The sequence below is a fragment of the Lupinus angustifolius genome, chromosome LG08 (genome assembly GCF_001865875.1).
Source record: "Lupinus angustifolius cultivar Tanjil chromosome LG08, LupAngTanjil_v1.0, whole genome shotgun sequence".
NCBI classification, from domain to species: domain Eukaryota; kingdom Viridiplantae; phylum Streptophyta; class Magnoliopsida; order Fabales; family Fabaceae; genus Lupinus; species Lupinus angustifolius.
Window position 1 is genome coordinate 12,847,094 of NC_032016.1, and position 25,273 is coordinate 12,872,366.

At 35.0% G+C, this 25,273-nt stretch overlaps 1 protein-coding gene across 1 annotated transcript; it reads right to left on the reverse strand.

Annotated features, from left to right (window-relative positions):
• On the reverse strand, window positions 5,525-18,109 carry LOC109354807 (uncharacterized protein At2g33490-like). Its single transcript, XM_019597552.1, has 11 exons — window positions 17,783-18,109; window positions 16,791-16,863; window positions 16,050-16,124; window positions 15,879-15,940; window positions 15,682-15,750; window positions 13,573-13,601; window positions 13,290-13,497; window positions 12,954-13,190; window positions 11,338-11,391; window positions 6,846-7,881; window positions 5,525-5,956 (listed from the first exon to the last, which is right to left on the reverse strand). The coding sequence occupies exons 1-11, from the start codon at window positions 17,894-17,896 to the stop codon at window positions 5,937-5,939; spliced, it is 1,977 nt and encodes a 658-aa protein (XP_019453097.1). The 5' UTR covers window positions 17,897-18,109; the 3' UTR covers window positions 5,525-5,936.

Genomic DNA, 25,273 nt, shown 5'->3' on the forward strand with positions numbered 1-25,273 from the left:
TTCCATTTATTCAGTACAATTTTATCAAAATGATTCGGGATAGATGTGCTCCTACAAATGTGTTTCCAAATCCGTTGCAGTCATTGAATGACGTCTATCACAACTGCAATGAGATGATGCAAGGATTTGCTCAACTAATTCCAACCGCCTTCTCCTCAACTACTTCTCAAGCTCCTCCTCCACAGCAGTTCCAAATGCCTTTTGCATCTGAATATCAACAATATGAGAGTCAAACTCAAACGGATACTTTTCCGCAGGCATACACTCAGACTCTTGCTCCTGGGCAACAATAACAACATCCCTTTGGGTTTGAAGCTTACGGAGCAATGAGTGACTACTCATTTTCTCAATTACCATCATCTTTGCAATTTCAAGGAATGACATCAATGTTTGGCACTACTTCAAATACTCCATTCTCGGCATTCAACTCTCAACAATATTATCAGCCGACAATGCCTTCACAAACAAACGATCACGATGAAGATGATGACGATAGTGAAGACGAAGATGAGGAGCAGCCACAACTGGTTAGAGGTGGAAGACAAAATCAATCGCAACAACAACAACAACTAAGAGTCCAACAACCTCGAAGGAGAAAGACACCTCGATGTGGAACATCATCTCATAGACGCCATTAGGATTTTTTCCCCGCTAATTAAATGTTTTTTGAAATTGAAACTACAATTTATGAAATTTTCTTCTTTTTCCAATTCCATTTTTGTTATTACATTCATTTTAAATTACAAATTATTCCAATTCCAAATTTGTTATTAAATTAATCATTTAACATATTCAATTACCATACTAAAATACTAAAATAATCATTTAACTAAAATTACCATATTCAAAACATTATTTTTATAAATTAATAAAAAAAAATAACAAATAAAACGTTTCGTAAATGGGTGCAATTCGAAATAACTCATGCAATCTCGTGTACGGGGTACACGACACTGGAAGTCGTGTACCCTATCCACGATTTCAGTGAGGAGAGAGAATAATACATGGATATCGTGGATGGTGTCCACGACTTTCCAGTGAAATCGTGGTTCTGGTCCACGACTTTGCCAAACTCGTGGATGTCATCCACGAGTTTCAAAAATCTACCCCAAACCCGTAATTATTTCAAAACCTACACTAAAGCTGTGATAGTGTAACTATCCCCGTAATTTTCCCTTTTACTTTCCTATAGTTATATTATTTATTCTAAAAACTATTCAATAAATGAATTTCAGATACGACGCAAAAATGCTATACTTTATATATATGTGAAACGAATTTTTTAACAAATAATATTGATACATTCTTTTAAATGAAATAATAATTAAATCAAATAAATATTGCATATTATGGAATTTTTACAATACGATCATGGTTCGTATCGTCTCTAACTTGTCTGAAAATGGGAAGAAGATCTACGACCAACACCATCCCTTCACTATTAATTCCATTAAATGGAAACAACCATATATTATAAATCTTTTCAAATCAATACAAATAAAATATTTTAAGGGAATTCGATAGCGAGGTTATGACTTGCATTGCATTTTTCTCCTCGCTTCGAGCCGAGAACCGGTCGCGATCACTTGTACTGCTTCTATTATCTATCAAAGTGGGAATAGGGTAAGCAATCAATATTGACTCTTCATCTATTAATTTCACTTCAATTAAACTCAAATACATTTCTAAGCTGTCTTTTAAATAACTATAATTAAGTTTTAATTATTTTGGGATTCAATAGAGAGGTTACAACTCGTATTGCATCTATCTACTCGTTTCGAGTCGGTCGCGCTCACTTGTACTGCTTCTGCTAGCTGTCGAAGTGGAAAGAAGGTAAGCAGTCAATGTTGACTCTTCGTCTATTAATTCCAATTCGATTAAAATTCAAACATTTTTAATTTTAAATTAAACCAAGTTACCAAATTTTAAAACCAGAACTACGTAGTCTTGATTTCACTATTGCACCTAAGGATATGTAGGAGTAGGATAAACTCTTGTCAGACACAAAAATAAAAAATAAATATTTTGTTTAAACAATTTAATTTAAATAAATCAAGGGTATCTAGTTAATGCAATTAGTTAGGGTATCGTTTAATTACGGGCAGACGAGGTGTTAATACATTCCTCGATCTGTAATCGACTCCTGAACTCAAACTCTGATATAAAAGACCATTTTATCCTAATTTGGGCTTAAATTGAGTTTTCCACGTTTTAACCGCAAAAGACGTGGTGGCGACTCCTAAAGATGTCGCGTAGCCGAAAATTGGGGCGCGACAATAATTAAGAAGACCAACAAATGAAGACACTCAATAACTATTTCAAATGAGGAAGGCATGTGGTTGGCCATGTATGCTAGGTAGTATTGGCTGCATGCATTGAGAGTGGAAAATTTGTCCACTAAGATGGAAAGGCCAATTTTAGAGTTGATTATGGCAAACCCACAGTTATGCTTGAAGCAGTAGCTTCATAAGATCTGCAAATCTAGCATGCATTTTTTGGGGTTGTAGGTTCAAACAATGACCTCAATGCATCTTAAACCAACAAATTTGTTTTTGATTATATGGAAAGGCAAACTTCTAAGGTGCATTTTAAGGTGAATGGAAATTATTATAATTTAGGGTATTATCTAGTTGATGGAATCTATCCCGAATGGGCTACATTTGTGAATACCATCCTTTTACTAGAAGGAGAGAAGAAACAACTTTTTGTTGAGCGTCAAGTGAGCACAAGAAAAGATATTGGGAGGAAATTTGAAGTACTTCAAGCGCGATTCACAATCATACATTATCTGGCTCGAAAATGGCACACTGATGCACTCCAGTATATAATATTTACATGCATCATATTGCAGAACATGATTGTGGAAGATGAAAGAGACATATATGGTGGTAATGTTGATTATTCTTATGATCTGTAAGCCAGAACAATATCTTCATCCTAATTTTCAAGTGTGCTTAGATAAGAGAGTAGAAATTTGTGAGAGACGAACTTATCAGGCTCTTCGAAACAACTTAATAGAACACATCTGGAATCATCACATCGAGAATAATTAAAGATATTTTAATTATATGTTCTAATGTATTTTATCTATCTTATGCAATTTATTTATCTTTTAATTTACTATCTAGTAATTTTTATTGCATTCTAAAATATATTTAATTTATTTTAATTAATGTATTATATTCTTTTTAATTATTGGCGTCCAAGTAACTTATTTCTATAACTTATAATAAAAAAATAAAATTTTATTATTGTCACCGAATTCATTTCTAATATTTATAATAGTGGATTTTAAGTTAAGAATGTCCAAATAATTAATAAATTAATAGTTGATTATATTATTGTAAAATAAAAGTGTGTAATAGATTGTGAGACCCAAATATGAATAAGAATAAAGTTTGTTATTGTAGGAAAAAGTAGAAGTTATTCTTTATTTATGGAATGTGTAATAAATTATAAAATAACGTGGGATACCCAAATAAAAATGAGATTTGCATTCTCCCATGCTCTTAGTTTCTCAAAATATTTTAACTATTTTTTAACTTTATTTCTAGTGGTACAACAATAATCAAACTTTTATCTCACTACGTGGGGTCAGTTATGTGGATCGAATGACACCATAATGCTATCATAAATCATGTTTATCAATAAAGTAGTGAGCTCTAAGTCTTTCTTTATCATTTCCCCTATGATTTTTTGGTCCCTCTCTTACTTTAGGAATTGAATTAATTTCCATTTGATATACTCTCCTAATAGGAGTTCTACCAGTTCTCCTCCATACATGTCCAAACCACCTAAGGTGCAACTCTACCATCTTTTTTCTATAATATGAGTTACTCCAACTTTCTCCCTAATTCTTCATTTCTAATTTTATCTTATCTAGTGTTCTCACTCATCCAACATAAAATTATCATATCTGCTAAGTTATATTTTTAATTAAGTTATATAATTGTGAGACTCAAGTTACTTTTAGCCAAATCTAACCTTTTTAATAAAATAAACATGGTGTATAAACTATTTTCTTAAGCAAGAGGAGTTGGACCGAGCTTATTTTTCTAAAATTAAGTCATTTAATTCAATTTCACATATGAGATATACATGTAAGATAGATTTTAAATCTTCTATTTCTCTTCATTTTATTACAAAATCGAAAACGAACTATTAGTGAGAAATGAGTAAAGATAAAAGAATGAAAGTTAGAGGTAATCAAGTCAAATCTAAAGTAAAAACCAATTTGGGTTCATGGAAATTCTATCAAACCAAGTAAATTAGGTTATTAAAATCAATTTGATTGATCGTCTTTTCTTTTGATAGAGTTCAGTCAATCAGAGAACAAAGCTAAGAACTCATACATCTGATCACATGTCAAGTTACGACCATACAACTAGATTTGGGAGCAACTATTTCACCTCATAAATCCAATTCATATTAGATCGACATGGGTAACTCAATAAGCCAACAAGTCGACCAAGACAATATGACTTGAACATATAAGACCAAACCATTGCCCAAAGATCCATATTTTTCCTTTTTCTAGTCATCAAGGTCTGGGATTCAGCCTACAAGTTAACTTATGAGGGAAGACTCCCCATGCGGATTCCTAAGAGTTACCTTAAGCTTAGGAGAAGGCATGTGTGATCCATTGATTAATAAGATATGATCATGGCATCACCCTTGACATTAGTAGACAAGTTAAACCATCCTAAGCATTATAAATAGAGGTCATTACCCAAGAATATCATCTATCCATCATATGTCTACTCTCTCTAGTCTTCTCATGCTCTCTATAAATACTAATTTAAGCATCAGAATCTCTTTCCAAGTTCCACCTAGACAATCCAAGATTAATTCTAACTTGATTCAAGCCAGACTACTTGTTGCCATGTCATCCCTCCATACTCAATAAATTCAATTCTGAGGACTTGGAATGATATTCTAACTAACTTCTATGTAAAAGATAATAAATTTCAAGGAAATGTGGATTTAAATTCTAAAACATGGTCCAAGGTAATAAATTAAATTTAACTTTCTATTTCAATCAATTTGAAATAACATTTTTTTTAGATACTACTAAATATATCTTCTCTTATTTTACATAAAGAATTAATCTCTTTCGGAATGCATAACTATCCGTTCCAACAATAGTTATTCACAAGAATCGAACTTTTGACCTTTCAATTTTTCGGGGAATTTAATGAAATCTTACACCACTAAACCAACATCTTATTAATTAAATAGACAAACTTAATTAAACCTTGCTTCAATTAATATAAAAATTATAAAAAAGCATCATAAATTTTCTATTTAAAATAGAGGTATAGTCATTCATTTACATAAAACAATAAATTTTGGGTTGTGTGCTTTTTTTAGAGGCTAGTTTGTACACCACTACTCTAATTAAAAGTATGGTGCCCAATATTGACATAAAAACATGCAATTTTATTAGTGCTAAATATGTTTCTCATGCATTTTTCTGCCTAACTTTTTTTTCGGTTGAGTAAAACTTGCATAACCTTACCAAAACAAAACAAAACTTCAAGAACATACATAGACCTAACCAAAATTGGTCACCTTCTAGGAAGAGTTTCCAATTAAGGCTAAATCTTATTATCTAAATTGATCAGAAGTTTTTTTATAAAGAAATTGTATTGCAAGAACATCTCAGAAACCAAAAGGCTTAAACTATATGGCTCCTAATCTTAGGATCATTCTTGAGCTGCTGACATTTTAAGAACAAAATGCTCCTTTCCTTCTGGAAGTGAACAATATTGGTCAGCTGAAGATATATGAGACAATACAAAGAACAATCATGTATTTCTTAGTTCCCATCATTACTAGTCAAAATAAAGAAGAAAAATAATAGATACAGATTAGGATATGAGGATCTAAACCATCATACATAAACAGCATATTTACATAAGTTCCAGCCTCTGTATTTATCTCCCACCTGCATCCACTGAAAACCCTCATAATCAGACATGTTTCCAAAAACATGATGATAATAAGGAAAACCATAACACATGATAACCAAGAAGAAAAGGGTCTGAAAACTGCAAATTATGGTAGCATGGTATCACTGGTAAAGATGAGAAAAAAATAGGAAATCTTCATTTCGATTAAATACGATTAATGGAAAGAACAGAAAAAGCGGTAATAAAGAACATATCTATTTTGAAATAAGCAACAGCCGAAGAAAAAGAGGAAAAAAGATTAACACTACTGGTGTTAGAGATAAGACTATGTATAGCTACCCGTCCCTAAATCCTACAATGGTGGGAATGTAATTCACTGAGCCTCTCTTGTATATACATATTCATAGGCTGGCTCTATTAAGAGATTGATGTTTATCATGTCATGAAGTGAATAAAGGCAATGGCACTAGATGGGTACTTGATATTACTCTGAAGTTGACTTATAATTTTGGATTGTATTTTCAAATAATGTTTCAATGTTCAATACAAATACATGAAAGATAAATAAATCCTACTTCAATAAACAATGTTATAAAAATGACAGTCAACAATTCCCCCACAACAAGTTTTGAATGGAATTTATCATCTAATAATCATAATGGGCAGATATTTTGTTGCCATAAATTTTGAAGTTTGAATTGCATGGGTAGATGATAACCTTCAGAGGTCTTGATAACAACATGCACTTATGTCCATATTTTTCAGAATAAGAGACACGAACTGTCAAAAATGTTCTTAGTTTCATATACTGATTCCAGCACTATGAACATGTAAACATACTAAACAAAACAAAGTTCTGCCAAATGATGCAAAGATCGATAACATGCTAAAATAACAATAATAAGAACATCAACAATAACTATAGTATCTTACCTCGGATTTCACTAGAGTGAGAAGCCAGGTCAGATATACTCGATTCTCTCTTGATATCTGAGAGGGATGCAGTTGTTAGTGGAGGTGATGCAGCTTCTTCAATCCTTTCTGGGATTTGGGGAGTATCCAAAAACTTAGCAACATGTAATGCCATAGCTCTTTGATTGCTACTGGGAATAGAAAAACTCCGAGAGACAACTAAAGGAGGAGTCGGAAGTGGAGATGCTGCACTTAATACAACTGAAGGAAATTTATTTGTAGGAGGACGCTCTGGATTTCTGAATAACAATGGAGCAGAGTGGCCTGTCTGAGAAGATTTCACTGACTTGAAAGACTGACTACCAGGGGCTGGGGGTCTTGGAAGTTCATGAAGCTCACTTACCCTAGGCGAAGAAACATGGGGAGGTGAAGCACTAGTAGAAGCTTTCGGGGATGAAGACTGGGGTATCGGTAAACGGGTCCAAACTCCAGAAGCTAATGGTGGAACTTCAATTGATCCTACAGAACCACCAGCTAAAATAGATTTCAATGACATCGGTTTACTAGTTAATGGTCCTGAAAAGGCTTGTCTTTTCATTTTCTTAGGATCAGAAGCATTGGAAATATCAGCTTGTGGAAGTGATATTCCATCGGCCAGAGGGCGCGGTAATTGGGTTGAGGTGGCATCACTGTTGCTTTCTTTGACAACAAACTGAGCCTTAGGGATACTGTGTTCTGACAATTTACCATCAACAGTATCTCTCTCATTCTTTTTCTCATCCAAAGGAGAGGAATGCCACGAATTGTGAGAAAAACTATTTGCAGTTGTGCGGGTGGCTGAGCCACTTCTTTTCAAATTATTTGTTTCTTTTATGTCGACAGGTGTCGGAAGTACATAAGCACTACGCTTTGTTGAAGATGATGATAATAGTTGCCTTGCTTTTTCAGCTGGGTCAAATTTCTTTTCTGCAATTATTGGGGCTGAATAACTGCTGACTCTATCTCTAGGATCTCTACTTGAGACTCTAGTATCTCCTAGATTCTTGTCGAAGCTTGACTGCCACAACAAAAATTAACACAAGTTTGAGAAGAACACCAATGTTAAAATAGAGAATCTTTTACAATTGATACCTACTAAACAAACAAGACAGCAATGATAACTGAAATAGACATCATTAGGTCTTAAATGATACCTTCAGCATTAATCCCGACAGTTGAGAATTTTATTTACTTACTTTTCAATAAATAAGAAAAGTATTAACACAAGGACAAATATAAAAGAGAAAGGAGGATAAGGAGTCCTTATAAGTTACAAGTATAAAAGAAAAAAAGGTGCTTTAAACCAAATGGGCATTATACACCTAATTTTATCGCAAATCAGGTGATGTGCCCCAGAAACCTCCGAAACATATTTCAGTCCTGCTCAAACCAAATGCACCAAACTGTAGCATGATTGCAGATTGCCACAAAGACTTAGCCACTTCGCTTCTACCAAAACCATGAATTCTAGTAATCAAGAGCTGGTACAGGGACATAGGACATACCAACACATGCAGTGAAATTGCCCAAAAAGAATACAGAAATGAAACCGTGGCAGAACATTTTAAGTGTTAGAATAGTATAAAAATACATCTTACACAGATAATGCTGCATAATAGATCGGAATAATTTATGTAATGTTATTGTTAAGTTGGAGGGTTTTAAGTAGAGCAGAAGGAAAAGAGAGAATATAGACTGAAAGTAAAGTGAGAGTGATTTTGATTTGACATGATGCTGTGATACAAATGACAAGTCTGGCAGTCCTATTTATATTACTAGTAGGCTCTTGACTTAGTCCTAAATAAGGAAACAAATTGGGAATAAAAATAAGAAATAAACCCCTGAGGTCAACTACAATACTTTAAAATATTCCAAGACACAATAACAATATTATGAGATATTTTCAAGATATTTTAATATTCCTCTTCAAGCTAAAGTTTCCTAAGTGTGTGCTTGGTATAACCAAACACTAAAAGAAAATGAACTAGAAAACATAAGGCCTCAAAGTTCAGTGTGATGCTAGCTAGCAACTGCTTCAGGTATATAGAGCTAGGGCCAGAATATCTAGGACAAACAGTTGAAGCCAGAGCATCTACAATGAAGAGTTGGGGCCAAAGCATCTTTGGTAGATCCAAGACCAGAACATCTAGGACAAAGAGCCAGGGCCAGAGCATTTCACATGGACATAGGAGGTCAGTGCATTTGGGACAAAGACGGCCGAAGTATCTGATATAAACTGCCACGTGAGAAGCTAAACTGCAACATGAAGGTGGCAAAGCAAACTAACAATGGAGGTGCCCAGAAACAGGGTGAAATAGCCATGGGTCACTGTATACACCTGAAAGACTTTGAACACAAAGGCACACAGCAACCTAGTACGCATCTGGACAAGGTGACAAGAGATCTGGCTGGGGATATAAAGGAAAATACAATGCCACAAAAGGCAATTCGAGATGTTGCTGGACGTGCCTTCACACACAGCTTGAAGGACGGCACGTAGGATGAGTGGCAAATCAAAGAGGTGGCATGTCAAGGTGTGTGGGACATCAAATTCACTTGAAACTTCAGGAGATGGCTGGTGGTGGGGTCGATTGCCAATTGCCAAAAAGGTTGGCAGAAATCAAACGAATGAGGCAAATGGTGGAAAAGCCTAGTAATGAGGAATGGACATGATAACATGCACATGAATTGGAAAGACAGTCCAAAAGGTTGCCAAAAAAGAGAGATTTGCTAAAAGTAGAGGGTTCCAGAAAAGAGAGCAGGGCAAGAGAGGAGGATAATCTGAGTTCCAAATTTAGGGAACACAACAGTAGACGGAGAATTGTACTTTAGGGATAATTATGTTGCATTATTTTTAGACAATTGCAACCTTGGGGTCTTGTGCAACCACCATTTTAACATAACCTTCCTCACAACTTCCAACTTTCATTTATTTGGGGAATTGGTAAATAGGATCATCTGATTAACTTTATGTTTCTTGAGTTTAATAGTTGATTTCATAGCATTGGTGCTTGACAGAGAGCATTGTTCCATATTTAAGGTTCATGGGTTGTAGAGCAGTTTTTCCAAGTTGATTACAAAACATAGCTAAGTTTTTCCAAGTTTTAGAAGAAAAAAATAAAAAGGACAGGTGTCAATTTTGTGAATTTTGGGGATAAGTTGTCTCCTAGTATGAGAAGATGAGTTGTCTCCAGGTATGAGGAGATACTTAGTCTGAAGATTAAAATGGCCACCATGTCGATCCTTCTAGGAACTCATTTAGTAATCATGTGAATTTTTCAAGGACTAGAATTTACACTACACGGTGGCCATTTTATCTTTTAGGGACTTATTTGGTGCCCATTTTCTTTGAAGGACCATCTTGGTTGGCAGGACCAATATGACATTTTACTCTATCCAGCTATTCAGAGTATAGATTCTCTCTTTCCTCCTCATCCATCTAAACAGTATAATTTTAACATATTATGCATCATTATCTGCTTCTACAGTATTTTTACACATTCTGAAAGTGAGAACAGATGAGGAACATATTTTGAGCAAGTTCCGCAGATTATACACATAATAGGAGAAAGAGATTTAGTGGCCTATGAACGTACAAAATGTCATCAGGACTAATTTTGTTAAGTTCCAGTCAAAATTAAAGACAGCCCTAGAGAGAGCTTAGGATTTCGACAAGGGTTTACCAAGAAGAAAAAAGGGTGAGTAATTTAAAAAAATACATGAAAATGCCCTGGGATGATCGAGGGACTTCTAAAAGTTGTGGAAAGTAACAACTAAAAGGAACACAAACCATGAGAGATAAATGTTCAATGATTAAAATGAGACTCGGGTGGCATTGTCAGCACCCCACCCATTTGAACATTAGCCATACTTACTATGGATTATCTATGCTAGAGAGAGTGAGGTTTCAAAGGAAAATACCAAGGCCATTAACCAGTAACCAGCTAAAGCAATGTTCTTAGACTATAAATTACACAGACCCATTCCTTACATTCTTAGGATGACAATACACCTCCCAGCTCAACAAATGATCCCGTCTTATATCTGAAGCACTAGGTGCCCTCAAAACTTCCCTTTTGTTTCGGAAACTCACCGAGTGATATTTTTTACATAAAATATTTAGAATTGAGAATAAAGTGTCTCCTCATATCAGGAGATAACTTATCTCCTTAAATTCACTCATTGTTTGACATTTGTCTTATTTTTTTCTTTTTACAATATATTTTAAAATAAAAGCTTCTACAGAAAAGGGAAATAAGACACATGTCAAACAGTGAGTGAATTTAAGTATATAAGTTTCTTCTGCAATGAGGAGATATTTTATTCTCTTTAGAATTATAATAATTTTGAATCAATGTATTCTATTATAGAGCAGATTGAGCTCTTATTTGCTTGGGTTTTTCTGTACGTTTGATTTAAATATAAAATAACAAATACTGACTTAATAAATTAAGGACAGTAATAAGTAGCACACCTCTGCAGCTTCTGTGATAAAAGCTCGAACATTTGAATGACTTGATTCTTCAACCTGATAATAAATGACTAATTATTATGATAATACAACAACAATCAAACCTTTATCAAATTAGGTGGCATTGGCTATATGGATCGAATGATAATAATAATGTTATATCATAAATCACATTCATTAACAAAACATGATCCGTAAGTCTTTATTAATCGTTTAACACATGTTTTTTCTTGGTCTCTCTCTTCTTCTAGGAATTGGACTCTCCTCCAACATGTCCAAATCACCTAAGGCGCAATTCTACCTTCTTTTCTATAATAGGAGTTACTTCAATTTTCTCCCTATTACATTCGTTTTTAATCCTACCTTATCTAATATGTCAACTCATCCAACACAACATTTTCATCTCTGCTACATGGAGTCTATTCTTTTGTTGATAATTTACCGTCCAACATTAAGTCTCATATAATATTACAGGTCTTATAGTCGTGTAGTAAAACTTTATATTAAGCTTGAGTGGTACCTTTTTATCAAATATGACACTTGAAGCATTTTGTCATTTCATACAACACGTTTGAATCCTAAGATTCGCATCTCCATCAATATCACTTTCGTCTTATATGATTGATCCAAGATACCTAAAACTAGTGACTTAGGGTATGATCAATTCACAATCTTTACCTCTTCAGTAAGGTTTGTCGGCATATTACTAAACTTACACTCCATATACTCTATCTTATATGAAACTCATGTGTTTCTAAAACTTGTCCCCACATTTCAATCTTTACCTCTTCAGTAAGGAATTCTTTTCTCGAGTCTCCCGTTAAGACAATATCAACTGCAAAAAAGATACATCGTGGCACTGGTTCTTGGATATGCTCAGTAAGCACATCCAAGACCAATGTAAACAAGAAGGGGCTCAATGTTGACCCTTGGCGTAGTACTATAGAAATAAGAAAATCTTTTGAGACCCCGTATTATGACCTCATATTAGTCGTGACCTCATCATACATATCATTGATCGCTCGAACGTAAGCCATTCGAACATCTTTCTTCTCTAGAGCTTTTCACAAAATCTCTCTAGGCACCTAATCATGCGCCTTCTTCAAGTCAATGAAAACCATGTGCAAATTCCTTTGATTCCTTCGGTATCTCTCTATCAATCATTGTAACAAGTATATTGCCTCCATAGTCAACCTCCCAGGCATAAAACTATATTGTTTTTCACTGGTATTCATTTCTTATCTCAATCTCCACTCAATTATCCTAATATGAATTAATAATGTTCTTTTCCATTGTGGATAGCAATGGTATAATCAATTATTGTGGGTATAATGTTAGTGTCCCCCATCAAGTTATTATTACTTCTTTTTCTACTTGTGTTAAGTTTATTTATTAGTCTTAACAAATAATTCGCTACAAATTACTATGATTCTCTTTCCATATATATATATCCTCCATTTGTTTCTATGCTTGGAGCAACTTATAGATGCAAACTCGTGTAAAATAACAACAATGACATACCTATGCTGATAAGGAAGCTAGACAATAAAACAATATGCATAAACAACGTCAATATCCCAAAGAACTTCTGAACTTTTGGTACACATCAAATCCCCTACCTCTGTTGAATTTTGTGATGTGGAAACAACATCAAGCACCAGCTTTTTTGATTTATAGTCAGAACTCAACTCACCATCATCGTTGCCCTCAGAGTTATTCTCACCATCATTAGTACCATCTTTGACATCATCTTCAAGGCCACTGAATTGGTAATCAATATGATGCTGTTCCGTAACCAACCTAACATGTGGCTCAACAGCCTCAAGTGATTTAAGTCCCTTCCTGAAGAAATTCAACTATATTCGAAGCAGAACAAGAGGAAGAAGAGTCATCAACATTCCACTGTAAAAATAAGTGAAGATTTGGACATGAAATATGGCTGGTTTAAAGAAAACCTGAGCTGCATGGTGACGAGCAGCTTGTGTTAGAAGACTACGTGACTGTCCTTGCTTCAGAGATTTTAACCGAAAAGCACAAAGGGTTGCTTCGTCTTCATATTCATCATGAGCTGCCTGCAACTGCTGAGAAGTGAAACTTTCACCTTTGCCACTTTTTGATCTTCCTTTTTCTTTATGTTGGGCAATCATGTATTCATAAACGTCTCTGAGGACAATACACAAGATTCAGGAAAAGAAACATTGACAAGTGAAGAAAAACAGCACTTGGAAAAGTATAGACCTTTTTTCATCACATTGTCGCTTCATATCCTGCATAAGAAACAAAAGAACATTGAGAAGAAGTAGGAACAACACATATGCCAAAAATATACAAGCAAGCACATTACATTCACAAATTGACAATCACTCCTAGGCAAGGACAGACCTTTATGGTACCAAAATGCATCAAGAGGATGAAATTTTTATGCCTAAGACTAGAATTTGTACGACTCAAATAATAATGTTGGGAAAGCCAACCCCAAAATTTGAGAGGATAAAATATCAAGTTTTTTGCAGTTTATTTTTTAGTTAGAAGTGCCATATTCAGATCTGTTACCTTCTTGAACCAAGTTAAATGTATCATGATATTTTTGTAGATACTAGTATCTTAAAAGGGTAAAGTGCCCATACTAATGGACATTCTTCTTTCCCCTGAGTTGAATTTCGAAATTTTCTTCCAACACCTTGCTCAGTTTTGATTAAATCTCGACCACCACTGCAACTGTTGAGTCCCTTCATCATGCACCAACATGTTCTCCACTTAATTAAATACAACTGCATGAAGCCAACAACTTACTGTTCTACCAATACTTTCATGCAAGATAGATACTAAAATCCAAAGAAAGACATATCATGGCTTTCATTTCCTAACCAATCCTTCTACCTATCCAATAAAAATGGAACTACAATATGATACTTATGTTTACTAATTATGTTGATCCACGATCTAAATGTGATTGACAATTATGTTTTGGGAGTTAGGTATTAGTTATCATTATTTCAGGCATTGGGGTAGGCTTTTCTTTGTTTTTAAGCTTTGCAAGTTCACAGGAAATTATCTGACTTTTGGTGAATAGTGTTTCTTCTTTTTGTTTCAGATTCTGCATTTTGTTTGATTTTTGTTGTCTATTCAGATTTAATTGAGGGCAAAGAGGGTCGATTTCGTGAGACTCTATTTGGCAAACAGGTTGATTATTCGGGGCGTTCAGTCATTGTCGTAGGTCCATCACTTTCATTACATCGATGTGGATTGCCCCGCAAAATAGCAAATAGAACTTTTACAGACATTTGTAATTAAATCAAATACACACTTGTATTGGTTTTGCTTAAAAAAAGGTTAGAAATAAAACCATTCATGTGCCATCACCTAACAGTTTAAGGCTTCAAGATTTTGGGAGAGGTAATTCATGACATAACAGAGCTTCTATAGCCAAGTGATCTAGAGTTCAATCCTTGCCAACCATATCCTTCTGAGTAAAAGTTGAATTTAACACATGGTAAAGATGGGCTTGTGCATTGTGTTTCCTAATTTGTCTCCTCATAATTAATAATTATAATTGGTACTAGGAGATTAATATAAAAATTGAACGAATGGATGTGTCTTTGGTGTCATATCATTATGCACCATATAAAATATTGTTCTATTATTCAGAGTCTCTATTCTCCCTTCTCCTCCTTCCTATCTACACATACAATGTCAACAGAAAAGATAGAAAAAACTAAATTATATCTCCTGTACCATACTTAGATCAGAGAAATACTGGTGACAGTGGGGCTAAAATGTGTAAGATAGATGAATCGAACAATAATAATAAAAAAATATAGATAGCAAAGGCAAATTTGAAGTGCCTGATTCTCTCATTTAAACCCTATTCACACTTTCTATGCCTTTCATTCTCTCCTCATTATATCCCCCTTGAAATAAATGAATTCATTCACCTGAATCAGACTCCCTTGGCCCTACCACATAGGCAATTAGTTAGATGAAGTCAGAATGTATCTGATGCTACTCTTGGTCTCAGATCCCCTGAATCTCGTAAAATACTCCTTTAATAGTTGTGGGGATCGACCAGCACTATGTATGGCATGCATTAATGTAAGTCGTAATACATTCTCGTTTTTACTAGCTTTAATTTTGTTCTGAGACTAAGATGATCGAAAACCACATAGACTGGGAATAATTCTTTCCTAATAAAAGGTAGTAGCAATAATTGTGTAATGACCTAAATGAGAGAAAACAATGAGGACAAATAAATGCATTAAGATCAGAGCACAATTGCTAACATGAACAAACTGCTTCATGGAAAAAGCAGAAGATAAAACTAACAAAAACAAAGGTACATAAACGAACCTCAACTGTCCGCAGTTCATTGAGAAGAGACTCTGATGGGTTTGTTATTGTCACCACTATGTGGGAACGCTGTGAAACAGAGAGGAGAGACTCGTCATAAGCTTGCTTGTAAATGTACTATGCTAAAAGAAAAGAAAAGAAAAGAAAAGAAAAGAAAAGAAAAGCAATAAAAATGTTGCACCCAAACAAAGACTCACATAGCTATCAACAAGTTTTTGAATTTCAAGCTGCACTCTTCCAAGCATCCCCAAAATTTTACCTGCATATAGTTCATAAAAACTGAAGGACCAACTATATGTGATTCAAATAAACTAGTATGAGGGGCAAATCAATTGGATAGGGCATTGAAGAAATGTCTACCCACTCACCGCTTTCGTCATCATCATTTAATGCAGTTTTTTCCAGTAGACATGCACCCATCTCCCGCAGCGACTCAGAGAATTCTGGAACACATGTATTATTGAAGCTTCAATAATTGGATAATCTCAACTACAAAACTGATATGAAAGACAACTTCAACAATATAAAAGGTTTGTCGAATGATCAGTACAGAAAATGTACTCTAGACTCTAGAGGTGCAAACAAAAATATTAGTTCAATTTTAATATTTTCCAGTACCTCTATGCTGCTAACTCACTATGTTAAAATGACAGCCACATCACATAATTTCACAATAATGCATGCACAAGGCAACTGTACATTATCAACAAGTTGTTGCCCTTTTAACTATATGAATATTTAAACATGAATGACAATTATAAACGTTTTTTAAAGTACAGAAGGCTGTACATAAAATGTACCATGCCAAGGGGAAAGGTACATCATGTTCCCAAATTTAGGAGGAACTGCCTTCAGACCAAGTAGAATAAATAAATAGATATATAAAGAAAAAATGTACAACTGGCTCCAAATTTCTCACACTACTAGCATTACAGTATACTAGTACCACCTGAATTATACTGCTTCTAATACCACCAGTCACTTGCCCGTTTAAGGCATGTTAATTCAGGTGACAACAGTTGTTGATGTATACTAAAATAACTAGTAAGTACATGGAGAAAAAAGAAAACAATATGACCCTATCAACTGCATCTCAGAATAAAGTTTACCGTAAGCGCTGTTTTCTGTTGCAGCAGCCGCAGAAAGCAAGCTATCATAACAATTTCTCATCTCTTGCATATCCTGCCGAGTGGAAAAGGAAGCCCTAATGTGTTAGAATTAATAAGCTAGAGATGGGAGATCAGACACGAAACAACAACAGTCCAGTATTTATCCCACTAGGTGGGGTCAGCTAGATCGGACACGAAAATGAACAATATTCACAAACTTTCCATTACGACCACTAATTCTTCTTTTTTTGTAACTATGACTATGATTTCATTAAGAGTATAATAAAACCACTCAGAGGAACAAGTGCCACACCTAAAACACATTACCAACCGAAATATTACTCTGATTACTAACAACAATGTTGACAACTCAGTGATTCATTCATAGTATTTATCTATATGCAAAAAAAAGTTGAAAATTATCAATAAAAACATACATTTATTTCACCAAGAATGATTTAACTACCACGGAAGGAAACCACTTAAATGAATATAACAATGTCATTCTCTAATAAACTAAAATAGTCATTCAATCATATCGGATAAAACCCATAGGGTGAGCCTCGACGCAACATTAACATTATTGCCTTCTTAATGTCTTAGATGCCACTAGTTATAAAGGTTGTATACATTTGTCCTCCCCAAATTCCATGACTAAGAGCCTAGTGCACATGTCTTGGAGGTCAATGGTTCTAAAGGTTGTATACATTTGCTCTCCCCAGATTCCACGAGTAAGAGCCTCCTGCACTGAGACACATTAACATTATTGTCGAGTGCACGAGCTGGTTCTAAAGATTGTGTACATCCACCCTCCTCAGTTCTCACGAGTAAGAGCCTCGTGCACTGGATCACCCTTGAATAAAACGAAACAATGGTCGGTCCCAATAAAAACAATAATGTGACCCCACGTGTCAGGGATGAGTCATCACTCTCGATCTAAGGGTTAGTCTCACAACTGTGTCTATATTTGCTAAATTTGTAACATAAATTACCTTAGAAGCATGAACTAGCTCATCCAACTTTACTGAGTGATGAAAATCCCTTTTATCCTTCCCAACACTCTTGTGAAGTGCGATTCTCTTCAACTTGTTCAGTGAAGACTTCATTTTTTTTATGGTAAGAAAATGAGAGAGGAGAGAAAATGGAAAACCCTAACGCGGTGAAGAAGAGAAGTGAAGAATTGTGTGAGATCGAAATCAAGGGAATCGATTCGGTAGTGAAAACGACGTCGGAGAAGTAGATCGGGAAGAACGAGGGAGATGCGAAATGACGAAACGGGAATGAATGTGTGCAGTGAAGTACTGCACTTTACAATTTACAGTTTCACCTAAAACGAAATAATGATTTTAAAAAAATTAACTTCATTTTAAAAAAAAAATCACTCTCTCATCCCTAACCTTTTGCCTCTCTCTCTCCCTTATTTAGGGTGAGCATGGCTGATGTGGGAATGAGTTAAGACTTCCATTATCGACCCTAAATATTGGTTAGGTTATTTTTATGAACTCAGATTTGCCCCTTAACCTGAATCTAATTTGATCCTCAATATAGATTGGGTCAGCTTTTAAATCTGAACTTGACCATAGACCTGATTAAATATAATATATACACATTTTAGACAAAGTCTTATCAATATTATTTAAGAGCATAAAGTACATCGTCATTGTTAGGTATCAGTGGCCTAGGAACACCTAGAATTGGGTTGAATAGGTATAGCGGTTATCAATTACCGCTTCTCGCATCAAAACCTAGTTCTGGAAACAACTCAGTTAATCGATTAACACACAGAACAGAATGATTAGAGCAACAAATTGCATTTATTTAAATCAAATGAGCAGAGATAAAGCATATATGTTTAAGCAATATTAAAAAGTATATGGCAGTGTACAATTATGCAAAATGTCAGTTATTAACTCGTATTAAAACAGCAAGAAATGTAAAGAAGATTTAAGGAGAGAACAGCGTGCAAAGATGGATTTTTATCCTGATTCTTTTGCGGTCCAGTGCAAACTACATCTAGGTCTCCCCTTCTGATCTTGGGAGATTTTTTTCTTCACAATATTGAATACAACTATAATCACATACACCAATTCAATTTACAAAACATAAGACGCTTCTTTCTTGAAATCTAGAACACTTATCCCTTGGTTTGAATCTACCTATCACCTGAGAAAACCTTTCTCACGAAACAGCCACAGCCAAGATTCTTGTTCTCAAATCAAGACCTCCTAGTCTTGGTGAAGAATCCATATCTTTGTGGTGGTAAGACACTAAGAGATAACCCAATACATACAAAAACATATTACAACAGCAATGTATTATAACACAATAATGCTTGAAATATTACAATGAAAGACCTTAAGACTAACCCACTCACAATTCACTCAAGTCATCAAATACATGTGAGTTAATCAAAAACAATAATCAATATATCGCTCTAAGAATCTTTACTAATAATGCATGAACATGTGGGCAAGATAAAGATGAGACTAAGCATATGAAAAACAGTTATAACACAAAACAGATCTGTTAATCGATTAAGGTAACCCGTTAATTGATTAACCAGTGCAACATAATTGAAATAGAAACCAGTTGTAACAGAAACACTAATATAACAAAAAACAGTTGAGTTAATCAATTAAGTCACCACGTTAATCAATTAACCAGCCTATTAAAACACGTGGTTCAAAAGGTAAACTTCTCATATGTTATACTTAACTCCTATACATGTTTTAGTTATTATATTATGCCTAATATGCACATATAACATGTATGATTAATGCATGAACATACAATTAACTAGATGATATGTCTCATGGATGTGATATGACAATTATAATGACTTGAGAGACTTGCACCTAAGTTCACCTCACCTCTACTCACTTACTAAGGCACACATCCCAAACTTACTTAAAATAATGACTATATTTATATTCTAGTCTAGATATGACCAATGAGCTTTAGGCACTTTGATTGTTGAGCCATCTTCAAGCTTTAATAGAACATTGTCTTCATCAAAACATAGGCAAAACATTGCTAGTGCTATCCTTGACACTTTGCACTTTCAATCTCCCCTTTTTGATGATGACAAATACCACATCAAAGTAGTTTGATGAATTAGCTTGATGATGAGTTTGCATAATGGTTGTTATTCAAAGTTTCAAAGTTGAAGCGCCTTTGCTCCCCCTTAGGTAAGCAATTACATACAACAAGTATATTACGGAAGCTATATACAACAACCTGCAGAAGCTATTACAATCTGCAAATACATTTAACACAACAAACAACCTTTATCCTCTTTTGACATTATCAAAAAGATACAAATATTTAATTCTAATCAAAAGTCAGAAGAGTTATTAGAGTTATGACAGACTGTAATTAACTAATTAATTTTGGGCGATTAATCAATCAACCAGGTGTAAGAAGCTTGAACAAATGCACATTTACACAACATTTAATCGATTAACAGCAAGACTTAATAGATTAAATGAACATCAAACATCAACAGAACATATTTAATGGCATGTAAGGGTATGTTTACTCAAATTAAGCATGAAATGATTAAGCATTTGATATATTTGTGCAGTTAGCAGCGGGCATAAGCATTCAATATTGATACATACACCAAACATGATCAAGATCCATTAAACATAGGAGTATACTATTTGCAACATAATTACCATTCAAGCATGATAAAGATAATTTGAAATCATTTAAAGCATTGTCAAATTTCGAAGCAGTAATTCAGCAGAAGATAGGAGTTATTACAATCCATATAAAAGCAAAAGCATGAAATAAAAGATAGGTTCTCAATAGGGTAACAAGGAACAACAAGGTCCATAAAGTAGGAAGGATAAACCTAAAGCTCTAAGGCCTCCTAACTAGGGATGAGATGGAGGATTTTCGTTATCAGGAATCATCGAGCTACCACCACCCTTGATGAGGGTACTCAGCTTGTTGAACTCAGCACGCAACCTTCTGTTTTGTGAATCAGCAGTTGTCTGAACGAAGTTCCTCAAGGATTGGCAATGGTTATCAATATAAGCATTCTGGCGTTCCTCAAAATTCTCCAGATCCGTATGATATGAGTCCTTCAGAGACTGAAAGTGAAGATCCATCCTATTGTTGAAATGTTGTTCCATAGCATCCAGGTAAGCTTGTCCAAAAACGGGTTCTTGTGATGCATGACCAGAAGACTCCCCCTGAGTAGCAGCATATGGCTCTTGAGCATCATCTTCGTCATCCTCACTGGAGGGGTCAAGATTCACAGTGTTAAAGTCCTCTTGATATTGTCATGTGTTGTCGTACTTATATATACCTTCTTATGAATCAGACTCTCACCAATCAAATGGTCATTGTCAGAACAATCCAAAACTATAGTATCTGAGACATCAATATGCAAATAATCAATAATTTGTGAAATGGAGATACTATAAGGAAGCAACCTTTATTGTAAAGTGGAGACACTGTACATGACCTTCAGAATCTCTTCAGGCCAGTTGATCATTATGTTCTCCTTTACAGCAAACATGAACCTCAAATCATTCACTGTAGGTTGTGCATGATTTGTGTTCCTCTGAATCAGAATATAGGCAATCGGATAATGTAGGAGCCTATTCTCTACGGACAGCGACCCAACTTTGGTTAATTTACCCTGAATATGCAACTGGGGTCTATGCAAACAAGATTTATATATTTCAGCAACATCAAAAGAGTTGTTGTTTGCCCAAGGTCAATTAAGCTAGCACCATTACATGATAAACCACCCACGTTCATAAAAATGTCCTCATTCAGCTCAAACAGTTTCCCAGGAATCATTGACCAATACTTTCCATCCTTATATCTAAAGTTCGCATAATATTCCCTAACTAGAGCAGGGTAGATATTACCTTTCAATTCCAAGAAGGGGACAACCCCTTGTGCTTGCAAACCATACGGAAAGTCGAAATTCTGTTCCACTAAACAAGTCAGATTTGCAAACCTTATGTATGTGGGTTTCCTCCCCTAAAATTTGAGCAACCGGGTTTCTTGTAGAATCAGCGAATAATACGGGTCCCCACAGTCCTGCCTTGCTTGTTGAGATGGCACGGATTTTTGCACACGTGGTGGACGTTGAGCGGTTATCTTTACTCTTTTAGCACGTCCTCTCTCCATTGATATTGAAGCCGAATTGTGATGAAGGTTTAATGGAGGGATTTAGAGAAACCTAAGGTAGGGCTATCAATTTGGGGAAAACGAATTTCTTGGAAATTGGAGATGGAGAAGCCGATTTGTGGAGTGGAAATGGAGTGGGGTGATTCGGTTTGGGCTAGGTTAGAGCTTAGGGATGATGTTGGACTTGTTCCTCTGAGATTTGAGAGAAAATGGGATGAATGGGGTTTTGAAAAATGCGTAGAAACACTTTTGTTTCTGATATACTGATGTCGTTAATCGATTAACAACTTGGCTTAATCGATTAACTTGAGTTAAAAATATCAGGTTTTTAAAAAATTCACCCAGGTAATCGATTAACTAATGGTTTTAATCGATTAAATGCATCAGATACAGCGTTTTGGATGTTTTTAAAAGCATGCAAGGATTTCAAACTTTTTACTAATTCATTTTTAAATAATCACATATATACATAAAGCTTTAATACACAGAATCATGGATCATGCAAGGAATATTTAGCATTCAACATGTTTTCATTTTAAAGCATACAAGGCAAATAAGTCATGCAAGGCAACAACATAAGCTCAATCAAGATATTTTTCATCAAGGATTCCTAGTTCTCTTCGAAGAACATAGAAAGTATCTCGTGAGAGGGGCTTGGTGAAAATATCCGCTAATTGCTTAGATGTTTCAACAAATTCTAACACACAGTCACCTTTTTGAACATGATCACGCAAAAAATGATGTCTTATTTCAATATGCTTGGTTCTTGAATGCAAGACGGGATTCTTGGAAAAGTTAATGGCACTTGTGTTATCACACTTAATATGGATCTTTTCTAATATGAGCTTAAAGTCCTGAAGTTTCTGCTTTATCCAAAGGATTTGAGCGCAACACACGCCAGCGGCAATGTATTCCGCTTCAGCGGTGGCCAAAGCAACGCATGCTTGCTTTTTACTATGCCATGCCACTAAGGAACTGCCTAATAGGTGACAAGTCCCACGAGTGCTTTTTCGATCCAACTTACACCCAGCGAAGTCAGAATCAGAGTAACTTACCAAGGATAAGGAGGCATCCATTGGATACCATAATCCCATATTTATTGTTCCTTTTAAATATCTCATGATACGTTTTACAGCAATATAATGTGATTCTTTTGGCAAAGCTTGAAATCTAGCACACATACAAACGCTGAACATAATATCGGGGCGGCTAGCAATTAAATATAATAAGGAGCCAATAATCCCACGATATTTAGTTACCTTAATTGTTTTTCCCTTTTCATCTTTATCAAGATAACATGCGGATGCCATAGGTGTGGATGCATCTTCACATTGCTCCATATCGAACTTCTTTAGTAATTCTTTGCAGTACTTCGATTGATGAATGAAGATGTCACTTTCCATTTGTTTGATTTGAAGCCTAAGGAAGAAATTCAGCTCACCCATCATCGACATCTCAAACTGGCCAACATCAACTCAGAAAATTCCTTACAAAGGATGTTGTTAGTAGATCCGAAGATAATATCATCAACATATATTTGTACAAGTAAAACATGATTATCTAATGTACGGATAAAGAGAGTGGTGTTGATCAAACCTCTTTCGAACCCTTTTAAAGTAGGAACGAACTCAATCTATCATACGAGCCTGCTTTAGGCAATATATGGCCTTCTTAAGTTTATACACATGGTTCGGGTATTTGAAGTTCTCAAACCCTGGTGGTTGGTCTACTCCTCTTGAATATAGCCATTTAAAAATGCGCTATTAACATCCATTTAGAAGAGCTTAAAGTTCATGATCGATGCGAAGGACAAGAGCATCCTAATGGCCTCAAGTCTGGCTACAGGAGCGTAGGTCTCATCATAATCGACGCCATCCTCCTGGTTGTAGCCTTTGGCCACTAAGGATTTCAAATTATCAAGCTAGATTCATCTAGCTTGTTACGAAAGACCCATCTGGTGCCAATTATAGGATGTTATTTTCGTTTAGGGACCAAGTCTCACACATTATTGCGCTCAAACTGGTTTAGCTCTTCTTGCATAGCTATACCCCAGTGTACATCCTCGATGGCTTCATCGATGGTCTTTAGCTCTATTTGAGATATGAATGCAACAAAATTACATAAATTACGTAAAGAACTACAGGTTACCACCCACGTAGATATGTCACCTAACACCTTATCGAGTGGATGATCCTTTTTGGTTTTCCACGCAATAGGCATGTCCTGATGTTCTTCTTCTACTGTTTGCTCATTATCTTCTTGTTGGATTTGGTACATGTCCTTTGATTGAACTTCTTCTAGTGTACGTGAATTGTCATCAAAAAAGACCTTTCTCTTCTCTTTTGGAGAAAATTCGTCAAAGTGAACAACATGAATAGATTCTTCTACTTGTATGGTATATTTATTAAACACACGAAAAACCTTACTATGTAACGAGTATCCTAGCCTTCGAGTCAAATTTTGCTAAAGATCTTTTTCCATTATTTAAAATAAAACATTTGCACCCGAATGCATGAAGATGAGCAATATTCGGTTTTTGACCTTTAAGAATTTCATAAGGTGTTTTCGAAAAGTTGCTCTAAGTAGTATTCGACTCATTACATAACAGGCAGAGTGAACTGCATCAGCCTAGAAATATTTTTGAGTCTTGCTCTCATTTAGCATGGTCCTCGCGACTTCCTCTAGAACTCTATTTTTCCTCTCAACAACTCCATTTTGTTGAGGGGTACGGGGAGCTGAGACGGATGCATGATGCCATGCTTATTACACAACTTATTAAATTTATAATTTTCAAATTCTCCGCCATGGTCGAATCGTATGTAAATGATTTTCAAGTTAGACTGGTTTTAAATTTGTTTGGCTACACATTTAAAAGATTTATATGCATCGCTCTTTGATTCTAAAAACAAGGTCCATGTGAATCTAGAAAAATCATCAGCTATTACCAAAGTGTCGTAACTTCCACCAAAACTCATAATTTGTGATGGTCCAAACAAGTCCATATGGAGAAGCTCCAAAGGTCTAGTAGTAAATATCGCATTCTTTTTATTAAAGGAATTCTTTACTTTTTTACATTTTTTACACATGTCACAAGAATCCTGAGTTTTAAAATCGAGTTTTGGCATACCAATAACCAAATTATTTTTAGACAATTTCTCTAAATGCTTCACATGAATGTGAGCGACTCGTCTATGCCAAAGCCAGATGTCATCTTCTTTTGAAATAAAACATTTTTGAAAATAAGGAAGTGACATCCTCCAGATTAACCATATAAATATTATTTACACGATATCCAACAAACTTTATATTATTAGATAATACGTCACAAATTA

Bases quoted from the DNA above. Each gene is read 5' to 3' on its own strand.
- LOC109354807 (XM_019597552.1), bottom strand. From the start codon at position 17,896: ATGAAGTCTTCACTGAACAAGTTGAAGAGAATCGCACTTCACAAGAGT. The intron at 16,125-16,790 runs GTAAACTTTATT...CATGTGTTCCAG, and splicing joins AACAGAAAACAGCGCTTACG to AATTCTCTGAGTCGCTGCGG. The intron at 13,191-13,289 runs GTTTTCTTTAAA...CTTCGAATATAG, and splicing joins CTCGTCACCATGCAGCTCAG to TTGAATTTCTTCAGGAAGGG.